The following is a 17,197-nucleotide window of genomic DNA, read 5'->3' as shown; positions in this document are numbered from 1 at the left end:
TCTTGAGGTTGAGAGTGAAGCCTGTTCTATTCAGAAACAAAATTGCTCAAATGAGGTGAAGTAGGAAGGTGTCTTTAGAAGGCGCTGGGATGAGGATGTCATCCAGGTAAGAAAATGTTTGTATTCCCTTAGTTCTGCAAAAGGTAGTGCTTGGTGTGAGGCACATTGTGAAAACCCTGGGGATAGTTGAAAAGACTGTAGGATAAAGCAGAGAGTAAAAGTGCAGTTAAGAAAACTGGTGGATGAAGGAAACTAAAAAGGCTTTTGGAAGGATGAAAGGAAAGTAGAGTATGCATCTTAAAAGCTGACACTTCCAAAAAGGTGTCAAGGTTAGATAATCTAGTATGGGCCTTCAAGTACCCTTCTCAATGGGTACCAAGAAGAGTCCTGATTAAAAATGTTTTCCCAGGGCTAGAGGTAGAACAGTTTCTATGGTTCCCTGGGGAAGAAGGTCCTGGATGAGTGGTGGGAAGGGATTGGACCTGACTGGGTGGAGGAATTCTCTTGATGAGGGGATTTCCCTCCAAGACATTTTATAGCCATGTTGAATGATTGCTAAGAGACATCTATCTGTAGTGATGAATTCCCAAACTGGGAGGGACAGAGCACATTTCTTGGACAAGGTTTTTTTTTTTTGGACCCTGGTGGGAGTCAGACGATAGTCAAACTGAGATTTATTTATCTGGAAAAACAATTTTTCTTCCCAGATTTGGAGACTGTAGTAGGTTTTTCTTGAAATCTTTTCTTGGGCTGTTTCCTGCCTTTCTGGGTGGGCTTTTGCTCCCTGCAGCAAAGAAAGTGGGGTTGGAAGAATGATTCCTTTGATATCCAGGGACAGACGTAAGAAAAATGTGTTAAAAATCCTGCATTATTTTACCCTTTTCCTGCAACTTATTGAAAAGCTCAACTGCTGTAGGGCCAACAAAAGGTCTGTATGAAGGGGGGGGGGAGATCCAGTAACTTGTCCCATCAGTATTGAAATGCTCAGTTATCAGTAGGACATGTACTTTTATGGTAAGTTTTCCACAGTTGTACTTTCCTGATGAGAGAGTCCACATAGTGTGAGAGACATCTGGCTGAACCTTCTGATTGGATATTCCTGTAGGCTTCTGTGTCTGAAATAGTTATGACCATTAGAAAGTCTTCCCCACTTTGCAATGTTTGGACATTGTGTTTCCCAATTTGGAGTCACCTTTGTTAGCTGTTTCTGGCCCATTCTGAAGTAGTCTTGTATTTTTGGACGAAAGTGTTCAAAAAAATTTTGTATTGCATTCTAGTGTTTGGTTTCATCTTGGTGAGGACAGACTGTGGTGATTTGGATTTTATTAGTTGCTGGTTTGCCTTCACATTCAGGATTTGCTGTGTGCCTTTGGACCCGTTATGATCTTGTTAGACAGGATTGTGGCCCTACACAAGCTAATTACTAAATTTGAAGATCTTAGACATCCGCAAAATTTAAACTTCATAATGGCAGGATGCTCCCCCCCCTCCCCCCGAGAGAGACACTTCTGTTTGAACTTGTTGGTTTGAGGGCATTGAAAATATCTTGAAAAACACTTTTTTTTTTCCTCTCTTGGCCATTACCCATATTATCTTGGGAGTTTCCAACTCTCATTGGGTGAGAGTCGTATCTTTCTTTACAAGGATAACATCCCATAGAACCAACTCATGTTTCCCCAAAAAGTGAATGTTAAGTTGTCAGTCTCGCCTTCATTCTTGCTTGATGGGTTCGGAGCCGATCCTCTGCTCCGACTCGGCACTTGCTAAGCTCGAGAGTCACTTTTACCAGCTCGAGGCAGCCCCATATCCCATGATGCAAGGCGGTAAGTACCAAGATCTCATTTGCCGCTTCGCTGATGAGGTCCTCCTTTTACCAGCTCCTGGTAAGTGATTTATACACTACTGCTTTTGCCCCTTTTTCAGTTTAAAGTTAATTTTAAACTTAAATTTAATAGTTTTAGACTAGTTTTAGTCCTTTTCTGACTAAAATTCCCTCTCTCCTTAAAGTTTTTAGTCAGGCCTTCTCCCATCCCATCCCCCCCCTTGTTAGGGTGTGTGTGTGTTTGTGTGAGAATAGTTTTTTTTTTTCTCTTTTTTTGGGATTGTAATATTTCTTGGACAGGTGTTGTGTGTGTGTGTGTTTTTACACCATGTCTAAGGAAAGGGTCTCAGGCTTTAAGAAGTGTGACTCGTGCTGTCAGAAGATGTCTCTGACAGACAGTCGCACTTCTTGCTTATACTGCCTGGGACCTCCACCTGCAGGACTCCTGTGCATTTGTCATTCTTTAGCCAGAGAGTCCTGCAGGAAAGGAGAAATAAGCTTATTTTGAGGGGTTCTTGCCGGAGGGCTCTCCGCTAAGTCGGCTCCATCTAAGACTTCTAAGTCTTCCAAGGCCCAGGCTACTGTGTCCAAGCCTGCGGCCTCGGCCCGACTCTTTCAGAGTCGAGATCGCCCGACTGGAGCCGATTCTGGTTTGCAACCTTCGGCACCGATGGCTATCGGTGCCGATTCTGGTTCGCCACTTCGTGTCGGCTCGATCGGTTCCGATCACCATGTGGCTCAGGCTTCGTGTCGACGCCGACCGCTCCGACACCTTACTTTTATGTCTGTATCGGCTCGCCGGAGCCGATGCATCAAACTTTCTGTCGGTGCCGAAAGTTATCTGCTCCGACAGCTTCCATGGTTTCGGCCCGATGGTTCCTTCGAGGAAGAGGTCTAGGTCCCCTTCCTTGGAACCGATACTCGGCCCGCATCTCCTCTCCTCTCGAACGGAGCCATCGGAGCCAATCATCCAGGTCATCCAGGCTTTCTGACCATGATTTAGAGAGTGGTCAGTAGATTATTAAAATCACAGGCACTGGCCCAGATGCTACATAGTCCGTCTCAACAGACGACTATTAGTCCACACCCCATTGCAGTTCCTCCTTCGACTCTACCCCAGAGTTTGGAGTTGGAGTCTTCTGGAATGGTTTCTGCTACGGCTGAGGGACAGATACCCCCTTCTGCTCCTTCAGCCTCTACTCTTATCTCCTCTTCAAGACCTTCCTTAGAGGGATTCGGTGGTCGGGCTTCCCTGGTCTCCTCCGAGGGGGTGAGTGGCATCGGACTCTTGTCCGACCCCACTCTTCCCCTTGGAGCCTCGGCCTTGGTGAGCTCGGCTCCGACATCTGCCTCGGAGCCTTCCCTATTGGTGGACCCTGGAGTTCCTGGTTCTTTGGAATGGGTTCTCTCGGACCTCCCTGGGAGGGGAGCCTTCGAGGTGATGAGTGTGCTGGCCACTGGACTCAGCCAGCAGTCTGTTCCCTTAGCTCCTCCCTCTATGGTGCCTGTCGATATCTCTGCCACTTCTCTTGCTCCCGGACCCAGAGATCCTCCGCCTCAGGTTTCCCCACTGGGAAGAACCCCCTCTTCCAAGGATTCTCCTGATCAGTCAGGGGATCCTCCGCGCAAGAGGACCTGTAAGAGGAAACACGTAGACTCCCCTGAGTCTATCACTTCAGATACCGACTTAGATGAATCGGAGGGATCCCCAAGATCCCCCTCTGAGGATGTCTCTTTTTCAGACATCCTAGAACTCCTTAAACAGAGGGGAAACTGGCCCTCCAATAATCCCTCTGAGGATGAGTCGGTATACCTGGAGGCGTTTGGATCTCGGCCCTCCACCTCCTGGGTGTCTCCGCCTTTCGACCCCCTTATGCAGGTGATTGCTCGAAAGGCTTGGGCTGCTCTTGACTCTGTAGAGCCATTCCCTAGGAGGCCTTCAAAATTTATTACTGCCCCTTCGGACAAGCAATTCCTCACGAAAGGTGTCCCTGCTGATGCCATGGTGGTGGCGGCTGCCACTAAAAAGGAACTTGCAGATCCTTCTGTCCCTGTCCATCCTCCTAATAAGGACTCCAGGACCATGGATAGGTATGGTTAGCGGATGTTCTCTTCAGCGACCTTTGCTATGCGTTCGCTGAACTACCTATGTCACTTCACCAGACTCCAGAGGGATATCCTTAAGGAGCTAGGTGAAGTAGTACAGGATCTGACAGCTGCAGGGGCTCAAGAAAAAATTGCTTCGCAGCTAGGAACCCTTAATACTATTGCTAACTCCTCCATGCGACTGATATCATATGCAGCAGATGGAGCGATTAGGGCCGCAGGTACAGGTGTGGCTCTTAGATGCCAAGCCTGGATGCGGTTCTGTAATTTTGCAGATCCCTTTAAGGCGTCCTTCACTAACTCTCCCTTTGATGGTTCAGCTTTGTTTGGCCCTCAAGTGAAGGAAACGTTGACCAGGTGTGAGCAGGACGGCAAGACTCTTTCTGCCGTAGGGGTCTGTTTTTCCACCCCTTCTAGACCTTACCCCAAAGGACAGAAGGGTGGCAAAATGTGGTTCCGCAAATCCCAAGGAGTCACGCCGGATTCACGTGGTCAGTTTACCCCTAGAGGCAGAGGGGTAACAATAACAGACGCCGCCTAGAGGCAGAGGGGTCCGTGAGAACCAGGGAAGCAGAGAGCCTCTCTGACAAGCCCTTTCAGCATCCCTGAGATGTTGCCCGACTGTCCATCCTTGGAGGCAGTCGGGGGAAGACTATCGCTGTACCCAGAAGCCTGGCGTTCCCTCACTCAAGACAGATGGGTACAGTCGATCATATCCGAGGGTTACAAAATTCCTTTCGAGGAAAGTCCTTTCTCTCACTCAAATTCCCTTCCAGATGTACCACCCGGTCTAAGGGAAATTGCAGAGTTAGAAGTCTTAAAACTTCTGCAAAAAAGAGCCATTCAGCCAGTTACAACAGATCATTCAGAGCCCGGAATCTACTCAAGGTTTTTTTGGTCCCCAAGAAGACGGGAGACTGGAGACAAATATTGGATCTCAGCAGACTCAACAAGTCTGTGAGGAAGACAAGATTCCGAATGGTCACTCTTCAGTCAATTCTGCCCTTCTTACAGAAGGACAACTGGATGTGCTCAATAGATCTTCAGGATGCGTACTATCACATAAAAATTCACAGACGCTCCAGGAGATTTCTCCGCTTTTGGCTGGGGTCCAGTCATTTCCAGTTCAGAGCCCTGCCCTTTGGTCTCACTACAGCCCCCAGAGTGTTCACCAAATGTATGGCAGTGGTCACGGCTCACCTGAGACGTCAAGGATTCCAGGTGATGTTCTTCATCTCACATTGCTGCAGTCATAACCTGTGGGTAGTCCGCTGTCCTCGGTCGGCCCGAATACCAAAGTGTTAGGCTGGCGTCGGTCATGGTCGCTCAGATCTGACGTCAGTACGCCGTGGTACTAAAGCGCATGACCGACGCCATATCCTCAGTCTTTCTTGCCGCATGGTCCGAAGCAGAAGCAGCGTTTGCAAGTGCCGTCAAGGCCCTGAAATTTTCGTATTCTGAGTTTCAGGTCAAGACCAAGTTGGCTAAGTACCCGTTGGGGAATATTTTTGTCTTTTCTTGCCTCAGTTAAACCGGATGTCAGAAAAAGTAAATAATTGTATTTCTTGTGGGAAACAGATACCTCATAGGGATTACCACTCTCTCTGTATTCCTTGCTTGGGGCCTGAGCACGACATAGTCGGGTGTCGCTTTTGTGCTAAATTTAATAAGCGCTCCATTAAACGCAGGTTAGATTGTGCTAGACTTGTCTTCGGTAAGCGGTGTAACTACAATATGCCGTCGGATCCTCCGACGCCCGCTACCGCTAAGAAGCGTAGAGAAAAATCGTTAAAGTCCAAGCAGGATGAGTCGTCCGTTACGGACGCCGGTTCTTTGGAAACTACGGTGGAATCTGTGGATCCAGCCGAAGTTTCAGCTGAAGCTCAGGGGGAGCCTTTAATCTTGCAGGATGTGGCCTTTCAAGAGTCGGGTCAGGCTGAGGGGGCCTCTCAAGTCTCTGTAGTCCCTTCTTTGTATAAGGTGGTTAGGCCTTCTACTTCTGTCTCTAAGGCACCTTCCAAGGTCAGGCCTGGTTTGTCTTCCACTGGCGTCAGCCCTAGTTCTGCAGGCTCTGTACCTAAAAAGCATATGCTGAAAATGGCAGAGGATTTGATTACTTTAATCAGGGGTTCTATGCCCCCTCCGGATAAGAGGCCTAGGGTGGAGCCAGAGGTGGAAGGATTGGAGCATTCCTCGGATTACTGTGAGTCTTCGGCTGAGGACATTCAGGATTTTCCTCCTTATTCTGATTCAGATGCAGAGGATTCATGTCCTTTTGCTTCCCCTCCAGAGGATTTTTCTTTTTCTGAAACCCTGCATTCCATGAGGGAGCATTTTAAGTGGGAAGGTCAGGATTTCTCAGATTCTCGAAAGAGGCTTAGGGAATTTTTGTTTTTACCACAGCATAGGCCCTTGGCTATTCCCCCTGTTTTGGATGTTGTTCAGGATGTTTTTTCAGAAGCTTCCCTTAATCCTGATTCTTTACCTCCTGCCCCTGTCAAGCCAGACAGGTATTACAGAGTGCCAGAGGCTCATAAATATTTGTATAAGAGTCCTAGAGCTAACCCGGAAACTATTAGCCAGGGACCTAAGGGTGTCAGGGCTTCTGTTGTAAAGAATCCAGTTCCTCTGGATAAAGATTCTAGGGCTTTGGATAGGTGGGGTAAAAAAGTGTATACCTCTTCCACTCTAGCAATGAGGGCTTTGAATTGCCAGTTTCATATGCTGAAGTACCAGAATTTTCTCTTACGTCAGTTAAAATCTAAGGTAGATGCTTTGGCAGAGGGTATAGAGTGTAAGGAATTGCAAGATTTAGTTCATGCCTCTGATCAGGTGGGTAAGCATTCTTTGCAGTGTGGTTTTGATGCTCTTCAGGTTTCTTCCAGGGTGGCTGCCACTGGTTCAGTTATTCGTAGGCACGCCTGGCTTAAGGATCAGAATTTGTCAGAGCATGTTAAAGCTCGAATTTTGGATGCTCCCCTTCAATCTGAAGTTCTGTTTGGTTCTCCTGTGGAGTCGGTTTTGAAAAAAATGGAAGACAAAGCTAAGTCCATGCAGACAGTTAAGGAATTTTTACAGGTGCAGCCCCCTAAGTTTAGCAGAATTTGGCCTGCTAAGGGATGGGCTTATCCTTCTTCTGATTTACAGTCTAGGGGCAGATCTAGACGTGGTAGGGGCAGAGCTCATGCTCAGGGTTCTTTCAAACCTAGGACGTGGAGTTCCCCTGCACAATCTTCAGGTGAGGGCAGGGGTCAGCCTTTTCGTAAACAGATCCAATGACCTCTATTTCCAGCTGCCAGATCCCTCCTGTCTGGCAGCTCCTCTGGGAGGAAAGTTGGCACTTTTCAGGCAAAATTGGCTTTGTCACCCAGGACAAATGGGTGTTGGACATTATAGATCGAGGCTACAAATTTTATTTTCACACCTTGCCTCCTTTCAAAGGCATGCCAGACGTTCCTCCTCAGCAAAAGTTGGAGGCTCACAAGCAGATTTCTTTACTTTTAAAAATGGGGGCTATCCAGGGGGTCCCTCCGTCAGAAGTAGGCCTAGGATTTTATTCTCGCCTGTTTCTTGTACCAAAGAAAGGAAACACTTGGAGGCCAATTCTGGATTTGTCTGTTCTCAACACATACCTGGACATTCCAAAATTCAAGATGTTAACTTTACAGCAGCTTCTGCCTCTGCTAGGCAAAGATCACGGGATGGTAACTCTGGATCTCAAAGAGGCTTATCTTCACATTCCTATCAGGCCCAGCTGCAGGAGGTTCCTGCGTTTTCAGGCTGGTACTTTTCATTATCAGTTCTCTGCATTGCCCTTTGGCTTATCTACTGCGCCCAGGGTGTTCACAAAGGTCCTGGCTCCGGTGATAGCTTTCTTAAGATTAAGGGGAATACAAATTTATCCTTATCTGGACGATTGCCTGATTCTTGCTCAAGACAAAGTCAAGTTACTTCACCATCTACAGTATGTTATGGCAGTGTTAAGGTGCCTAGGGTATTCTGTGAACGAAATAAAGTCCAGTCTAGTACCCTCTCAGGACATGTGCTTTCTGGGTGTGAGACTGAATACAGCCTCTCAGATGGCGTTTTTGACCCCGGACAAACAAAGAAATCTTTCCCTTTACTTCCAGCAATTATCTCTACGGTCCAGGCTGACTGCAAGGACAGTCCTTCAGGCCTTGGGGTTCATGGCATCTTGTATTCTGGTGCTTCCCAATGCCAAACTGCATATGAGGAAGCTACAATGGTATCTCAAAAGAGTATGGACTCAACACTGCCACGATTTGGGCACTGTCATTCAAATAATACCTTGCATCCAAAGGGAATTTTTGTGGTGGGCTCAGGAATGTCACCTAAACAAGGGACTCTCTGTGACCCGACCAGAGGCGAGTCAGATCTTAACGACAGATGCCTCAGACATGGCTTGGGGAGCACACTTCAATGGGAAATGGGTTCAAGACACGTGGCCTCCCAGACTACAACATTTGCATATCAACATGAAGGAGATGTTAGCAGTCCAATTTGCACTGATGGCTTTCAAGGATCTACTTCAACCAGGACAGGTGTTGATTCAAACAGACAACACAACAGTCATGTGATACATCAATAAGCAAGGGGGAACCCATTCGTACCCTCTTTGCAGACAAGCTATGATTTTGTGGGAGACTGCTCTCAGTTTGCACTTCACTCTTCAGGCAAGGTTTCTGCCAGGAGCACAGAACTCCTTAGCAGATGTTTTGAGCAGACAGATGGTGGATCCCCACGAGTGGAAATTGGATCCTCATGTATTTCAACAGTTGACGGCGGCTTGGGGGACTCCAGACATAGATCTGTTCGCTTCTCCACTAAATTTCCAACTGCCAAAGTTTTGCACAAAGCTGTTTCACCCAAAAGCTTGGAAAGTGGATGCTCTATCATTCAGTTGGAACAACCTTCACGTCTATGCCTTTCCTCCTCTGCCTCCTTCCCAAGGTGCTCTTGAAGGTCAGACAGGACAAGCCTTGCATGATTCTAATAGCTCCAGATTGGCCATGTCAGCACTGGTACCCTCTGCTGAGGAGTTTAGTACAGGAGCCTCCTTGGCCTTTGCCATCAATTCCACACCTTTTGTCCCAGGCAAGCAATCATTTCCGCAATGTCAGGATTCAGTCCCTGCATCTGACAGCCTGGCGTATTCTGTTTTAGACCCTGGAGGGTCGCAGCTTCCTCAACATTTTTTGAATGTCATTTTGGAGGCCAGACGGCCTAGTACAAGGAAAGTTTATGCTGATAAATGGAGGTGATTTTTTCTTTGGAGCAAAACAAAGAGCTTTGATGTTTCAGTGCCTAATTTGAGTGCTTCACTTCAGTATCTTACAGAATTATTAGACAAGGGTTTGTCTTTCTCCTCTGTAAAAGTTCATGCTGCAGCCATTTCTGCTCACTATGACTGTGACCCACCATTATTCTCTCACCCTTTGTTTAAGCAATTTCTTAGAGGGGCAAAGAACATAAGACCCCCACGTAGAGCTCCTACTCCTTCCTGGGATCTCAATTTTGTGTTGGAAAAGCTCACTTTACCTCCTTTTGAACCTGCAGCTACTTCGGAGTTGAAGTTTTTGTCTTGGAAGACTGCTTTTTTGTTGGCCATTACATCTGCTAGAAGGGTATCTGAATTACAGGCTCTAATGGCAGTTGAACCCTTCCTGATATTTCATAAGGATAGGGTCTCCCTGCGTACTAACCCTACTTTTATGCCTAAAGTTGTTTCTAATGTGGCCTTAAACCAATCTATTCATTTGCCTACATTTTATGCTGATCCCCAAAATAAAGGGGAAAAAAATTTGCACTCTTTGGATATTCACAGGCAGTTGCGTTATTATTTGAGCAGAACTAAAGGGTTCAGGCAGTCTCAACAGTTATTCATTTCTTTTGCCTTGGGTTCACAAGGAAAACCTGTTTCAAAACAAACTATTTCTAAGTGGATTGGCCATTGTATTGCTTTTTGTTATTCTCATCATGGTAAGGAGGTTCCGGCTGGAATCAGACCTCATTCCACTAGGGCGACTGCCACTTCTACTGCTTTTTTAAGGGGAGTAGCTACTAAGGATATTTTGGAGGCAGCTACTTGGAGTTCAGTGCACATCTAAACATTACCATCTCCCTCTTTATTCCAAATCTAGGGCTGGGTTTGCCACTGCAGTTTTACAGGGCATGTTAGCAGCTCCTAATGCTTTCTGATTTTGCCAACCTCCCTTTACCTTTGCTTTGGGATTCTACCCACAGGTTATGACTACAGCAATGTGAGATGAAGAACATAGTACAGTTTTGTACCTACCATAAATGTAAATGTTCGAAGATCCACATTGCTGCAGTCCAATTTACCCTCCCTCCTTCCCCTCTGTAGTTTGGGGTGGCTGTGTGGCTTGTGGGGCTTATATTTTTGTATATATTGCTGTATATATTGTACCTATTTTTATTGGGTTGTTTTTTTGTCTGGTGTCTTTTTATACAGACTGAAAGGCTGGCGTCGGTCATGGCACGCCGGGCGTCGGTCATGCGTCGGACGATCCTGTACTATGCATAAGGCTCTAAAACCACGCCAGCCTCCGGCGATCAACTTCTCAAACAATATTGCTGGGGCCAACATCTACATTTATGGTAGGTACAAAACTGTACTTTTCTACATTGGTGTTTGGGTATTTTTCTGTTTTTGGCTATGGCCTTTCTTTTTTAGGCCTTCTGACATCTGGGGCAAGAAAGACTGAGGATATGGCGTCGGTCATGCGCTTTAGTACCATGGCGTACTGACATCAGATCTGAGCGACCATGACAGACGCCAGCCTAACACTTTGGTATTCGGGCCGACCGAGGACAGCGGACTACCCACAGGTTATGACTGCAGCAATGTGGATCTTCGAACATCTACATTTATGGTAGGTACAAAACTGTACTTTTCCGTATCTCGACGACTGGCTCCTTTCAGCCACCACCAGGCATCAGCTTCTTCAAGCCAGGGATTACACAATAAATCTTTGTTCTCAATTGGGCATCTCTATCAACTCCGAAAAATCATCCTTATTGCCCTGCCAGTCTATTACTTTCATAGGTGCAAACTTAAACACTGTTCAGATGTCAGCTACCCTTACAGATCAAAGAATCTCAGACATTCAAAGTCACGTCAGGATCATTCTAGCCAGCAAGAAGGTACAGGCCAGAATGGTTCTAAAGGTGTTAGGTCTCATGGCTGCGGCCATTACCCTTCTTCCCCTGGCTCGCTTCTATATGCGCCTTCTTCAATGGATGTTGTTCACTCAGTGGTCTTACCAACAACTTCCAATGCGTCACCAAATGCTGGTGACACAGATTTGCAAGAATCATCTTGCTTGGTGGATCACTTCTCCCCAGATTCACCAAGGCAGGCAATTTGTACCCCCATCCCCGGTAGCCACTGTCACTACGGATGCCTCCCTGATCGGGTGGGGGGGGCATTATCAGGACAGGATGGTTCATGGGACGTGGCAACCTTTCGAATACCACCTGCACATAAATGTCCTAGAGATGAGAGCAGTGCTTTTAACGTTGCAAGCCCTCAACGACTTTCTTCCCTTGGGGACAATTGCAGTCCACACAGACAACATGTCTGTAGTTTGGTATATCAACAAACAGGGCGGAACCAAGTCCTACCCCTTGTGTCGAGAAGCGCTCAGACTTTGGCAATGGGCGATCTCCTCTCATCGGTTTCTGGTAGCAACGCACATCCCTGGGAAAACCAACATTTTAGCAGACAGATTGAGCAGAGCTATTCTCATGCCTCATGAGTGGTCTCTCAAACAATCTATAGTGGAAGAGATTTTTCTGGAATGGGGTCACCCATGTTGCGATCTTTTTGCTACTCCCCAAAACAGCAAATGCCCAGACTTCTTCTCTCTCTTCCCACTGCCAGGCCATCCCCCCAGAGACGCTCTGACCCAGGATTGGCCCCAGGGACTTCTTTATGCCTTTCCTCCATTTCCTCTGATCCCTCAAGTTATCCAGAAAGCAACCGTTTTGAGAGCCAAATTGATTCTCATTGCTCCTTATTGGCCTCGACAAATTTGGTTTCCGTTCCTCCATCGTCACCTTTTGGTGCAGCCGTGGCATCTGGACCCAGTGCCAGATCTTCTGATTCACCAATCCGGTCAGCTGCACCGGTCTATCCCTTCTCTCAACCTCACAGCATGGTTGCTCCACTTCCTTCCTTAGCCAGGCTTCCTATGATCTCTAACCCTGTTAGAGACATCATAGTAGCTTCCTTAAAATCCTCTACCAGGAGGATTTATACGAGCAAATGGAAACGTTTTTCTTATTGGGCTAAAGCCAAGAATATTGATCCCTTCACTGCTCCAGTTCAAGCAGTTTTGGATTTCTTAGCGGAGATTTTTCACGCGGGCTCCTCTTCTTCCACAGTCAAAGTTCAGTTGGCTGCTATCTCGAACTTTCATGTCGGGTTCGCAGATCACAACATTATGTCCCACAGGCTTTGTAGAGCCTTCTTGAAAGGAATTTTCCTCCTGAAGCCTCCAGTCAGGCGTCCTCCTCCTCAATGGGACCTAAATTTAGTGCTGACATCCTTGATTCTTCCCCCCTTCGAGCCAGCTGTTTCTTGTTCCCTGAAATTTCTTTCATGGAAAACTTTATTCCTGGTCGCTATTACATCGGCTAGGAGGGTGTCTGAACTTCATGCTCCATCTGTTCGCCCCCCTATTTGGTCTTCCACAATGACAGAGTATCATTGAGAACTAATCCGACCTTTTTGCCTAAGGTCGCCTCAAAGACTAATTTGAATCAGACCATTGATCTCCCTGTATTTTTTCCAAACTATTCAAACAGATCGGAACAAAAATTACATTATCTTGATGTCCACCGCCAACTCCGATATTATTTGGACAGAACAAAACAATTCAGGAAATCCGATCAACTCTTTGTTTCCTATGCTGATAACAAGAAAGGCCTTCCTGTCTCAAAAGTGACCTTGTCTAGATGGCTTTCTTCTGTCATCTCTGAAATTTATCGGCTCAGGGGAAAACAGCTGTGCTCGAAACCTAAAGCACATTCAACCAGAAGCTTAGCTACTTCTACAGCCTTTCAAGCTAGACTTCCTTTAGACACTATTTGTGCAGCAGCCACTTGGGCCACTCCTCATACATTTGTTTCCCATTACAAATTGGATTTGGCCTCCAGGGACAGAGCCAGTTTTGGCTCTACCGTTCTCGAGAGTCTGTTCCATTGAGCCACCCAGGATAGAGGTGCTAGGGGCTGTCCCATCAAGCAAGAATGCAGGCGAGATCGACAACTTAACATCGAGAAGTTATGTACGTCCCATAACGCTCCATGTTAGTTGTCTTCTCGCCTTCTTTCTTGCACCCTCTCCTTCCCCAGGCCTGGACAGACCTTTCTCTACAAGGAATTATACTTCTGAAGACCATACAGAGCTGGTCCTTCTACCATCCTGCAGGTTTTTTCTCTCCTTCTTTCTTCCTTTGGGAAGTTTTTATGCTAGGTGCTATTGCCCTTTTGTCATCAAACGAGATCTGGGTACTTACCGCCTTGCATCATGGGATATGGGGCTGCCTCGAGCTGGTAAAAGTGACTCTCGAGCTTAGCAAGTGCCGAGTTGGAGCCGAGGATTGGCTCCGAACCCATCAAGCAAGAAAGAAGGCGAGAGAAGACAACTAACATGGAACATTATGGTAGGTACATAACTTCTCATTTCCATACTTTCCCTGAACCAAATGATTTTTCTTAAAGGATCATAAGAGGTTAGTAAGTTAATGGCCCTGGGCCCTTACAAGCCTAGCCAAGAATGTATCCCCTAAAAAAAAAACATGTGTCAGCACCTGTCGCCCCTGTCAATGAGACACACAGGTGGAACCCCTGGGTTCTTTCTGTTTTCAGCATTGTTATGCATAACATGCTGGAGGCATCCCCTTATCAATATGGATGTGCAGTATCTGTGCACATTTTACCTAAAGTAGGTGCACGAGTTTATGGGGCCTACATTTTTTTCCTATCCTTTGCTCCATGGAAGGTTTTCCCCAAGAAAAACACTTTTCAGATGGATTGCCAGTGGTGTTATCTTTTTCCATTAGGCAGCTTATTGCCTGTTTGAACATGGTGCAGTCAAAAGCTGTAGCTGCTTTCATTGCTTAATTCAAAAATATCTTCAGTGGGCACATCTGTATCCTGGCCAACTGGGTATCATTTCAAATCTCCATCAGTCAACATTGTCAGGATCTTAACTGTAGGAGTCTTGTCTACTTTGGTACCACAGGGTTTCAAAACTATATTTGCTTTTTGACGTCCCCTTAGTCTGTATTACTCTTTAAGAATGGAGGTGTGAAGTGAATTTTGTCTTTTTTGATTTGCATGAAGTACACTTGCTTTGTATATTGTGGTGAACTTAAGGGTTCAGAAACTAGATGTGCTTTAATGTTGCATGTAACATCTTGGCATTTGCTGTCATGAAGCAAGCTTATCAATGGGGTGCATCAGAATAAGTACCCCAAACTGAAACAGAAAACAGATGAACCCAGTTGTGAACCCACTGAGCAGGATCCCCTCATAGACCAGTGTGTACAGTAAGAATGCATCTCATTTCTTATTATTTTAATGTGCTTTGAGTGGTTTGGTTATTATGACCTACTGTCCAGGAAGTATTAAAGGTCCTCCTGCTTTATTGTACTTTGTATTAAAAAAAAGCTCAAAACTTATTATTTAAAAAAAAAAAAAAAAAAAAAAAAAAGGATATTTTGTTACTCTGGAATCTTTGAAAGTACCCCCCCCCCCGACCCAATTTAACATAAAGAAATTTGTATGCAGTGGGCAAAGGAAGGAAACCTAGAATGGCACAGCCTGATTCAGAAATGGTGAAGCCTGAGGAAGTGAAAAAAAAAATGACCAAAAAAACAAGTGGATAAAAAAACAGCTTGAAAGCACACCTCTCATCTGACCAGAATTTTTAGTATATATTTTTGGTCTCTTCCTCATAAAATTGATTTTCTGTCAAAACATTGAGGGAAGTCAGAAAATAATGACAGGCATTTCAGTTTCAGACTTCATACCTTTCAGAAAATCCGTGCTAATGGAAAACTTGTTACTCCATCAACTTTCTAAGGTTGTAAGAGGAATATTTAAAAATTGTCCCTATTTTTGGGCCTTTTTCCCCCCATTATTTATCCAGATTTCTTGCTGTAAGAGGTATGCTTCAAAGGTTTCGGCTCTAGGGGGGAAATAGTCACCCCCCGACCCCCCCCCAATAAAAAGGGGAGACTAGGAAGAACAATTGCAATCATTAGGGTGCAGGGGGGGTGGAAGTCCCTTTACCTGTGCATGTACTTGGAAGACTTGCAAGTGTTTGTGAATATCACTGTCTGTGTTTGTACAGAAGACCCTACAAACTTTCCCACTAAGAGAAGCATTTCAAAACTACCAAGTCATTTAAGGTACTAACTAAAAATGTCTATTGGTATCATCAGGTTGATTTTTCACTGGTTTATAAATTTACATAGGTTGTTTCCAGTGCATTTAGTTTTCATGCTTGGATTTGCTGTTTTATTGAGGATCACTACATTGTAGTGCAGAAGTTAGTGCCCAGCAGTGTTGAACTCTGCTGTAAGCTTCTTTAAATTTTATGATTTTTTTTCCATGGGTCATTATCTTCCCTTGGCCTCCATATTTGGTCAAATCCTCTAAGGTAACTTCATATATAGGTTGTTTTGCACTTTCATATGTAGCATCATTTGTCTTCTTTTGGCTAAGGCTCTTTCTTTTAGGTTTCCTGTTATAAGAACTTCCACCAGCCTGCTTTTCTCTCTTGATTTTGGATCCAGTGAAAGCAGATTAAGTTGGGAGTGAGCATATTGCATAGTGTGCAGGTTAAACACATGTATGTTTTTAGTTTCATAATTATTATTATTTTTTAGGCATTTGATTTATATGAACAGAGATACGCTGCTGTGAAGATTCACCAGCTTAATAAAAACTGGAGAGAAGAGAAGAAGGAGAACTACCATAAGTATGTTTTTAAATGCATTTGTTTTTTGATTGGTTGAATAGTTTATGATTTCAATAGCACATTCTTCAAGTCTGAAATGTGTTTTTTTAGACATGCTTGCAGAGAGTACAGAATACACAAAGAACTTGATCACCCCAGAATCGTTAAGTTGTATGACTATTTCTCTTTGGATACAGACACGTAAGTTTGCTTAATAAAATGTCTGTAGTAGTGCATGTTAGTATACTTCTTGTTAATGATTAATTATATTTATAAATTAAGTTATTCACCAAAAAGTTAACTGTATTAACTCATTTTCTTTAATGTGGTTGCCAAATGTATTCAGACACGAGTCCCCATACAGAGTAGCAGCAGTTTGGATTTCCTTTTCTTATATCATTAGCTTCTCTTGGTCCTAAATACCTCCATGGTTTATGCTTATGTGCACATATGTCTGCTGCCTGGCATTTATCACCAAGTTGAACTCTGGCATTGGAGTATATGTGCTCTCCAGTTCATTTTGCCACATGTGAAGTTCAGATCCTTAACTTAAGGTAAATTTGTGAAAAATGCTTGCATTTGATAAATAGCTAAGAGCTTCAAAGTGTTGGTCTGTAAGATCACAAGCCAAGTATCTGTGACGGCACTCTCCCTGCTGTTTGGAAGAGGAAACGTGAATTGTCACAAATTTCAGAGCTTCACCCAGCCAGAAGTAGTGGCAGAAGGCACAGCAAGCCGGACACATTGAGGACTTCCAAGATGGCTTCCCACTGATCAACAGATTGATTAGAACTTTACCCGTTTCAAAACAGCAGCCAGACAAACCCATTTTTTGGGTAAAATACAATTACTAGTTGGTCACTACACTGCCTGGAGGTCAGCAACAAAGAAATATGGAGAAAATCAGATAGAAAAAAAGATGTAAAACTCTGGTGGGGAATATCCTTGTTAACTGTTAGGTTTCAGCCTGCATGCAGGAGATGATTTCAAGTAATTCAGAAGAAAGAATAAATCATACACATTGGCAGGTGTTTAAAATAAGTGGGACACTAGATAAATAGTCAAATGCCAAAAGGCTATAAACAGTAGGGAAACGTTTAAAGTAGATATTCAAATGAGCTGATAAAACTGCAGAAATCACAGGCTGAATTTGAGGCTTTTCAAGAAAAGTTTAAAAATATTTCTAGAATGAGCACACAGAGAAAATCTGAGCTCTGTCTGTTGTGTCAGAGTAACTGGAAGACAATATTACATTA

General features: G+C 44.9%; 1 protein-coding gene across 1 annotated transcript in view; it reads left to right on the top strand.

Annotated features, from left to right (window-relative positions):
- Positions 1 to 17,197, top strand: part of TLK1 (tousled like kinase 1) — a gene marked incomplete in the record, with an annotated part of 2,832,579 nt that overhangs the window by 2,273,055 nt on the left and 542,327 nt on the right. The window contains 2 exon segments of the mRNA XM_044075520.1: positions 15,871 to 15,962; positions 16,053 to 16,142. Of these exon segments, the coding sequence (XP_043931455.1) occupies positions 15,871 to 15,962; positions 16,053 to 16,142 (182 nt within the window).

Source organism: Protopterus annectens, chromosome 6.part1 (genome assembly GCF_019279795.1).
Source record: "Protopterus annectens isolate FY-2018-M chromosome 6.part1, PAN1.0, whole genome shotgun sequence".
Taxonomy (NCBI): domain Eukaryota; kingdom Metazoa; phylum Chordata; order Ceratodontiformes; family Protopteridae; genus Protopterus; species Protopterus annectens.
Note: the sequence above shows the minus strand (reverse complement) of the source record. Positions and strands in the feature narration are given on the sequence as shown.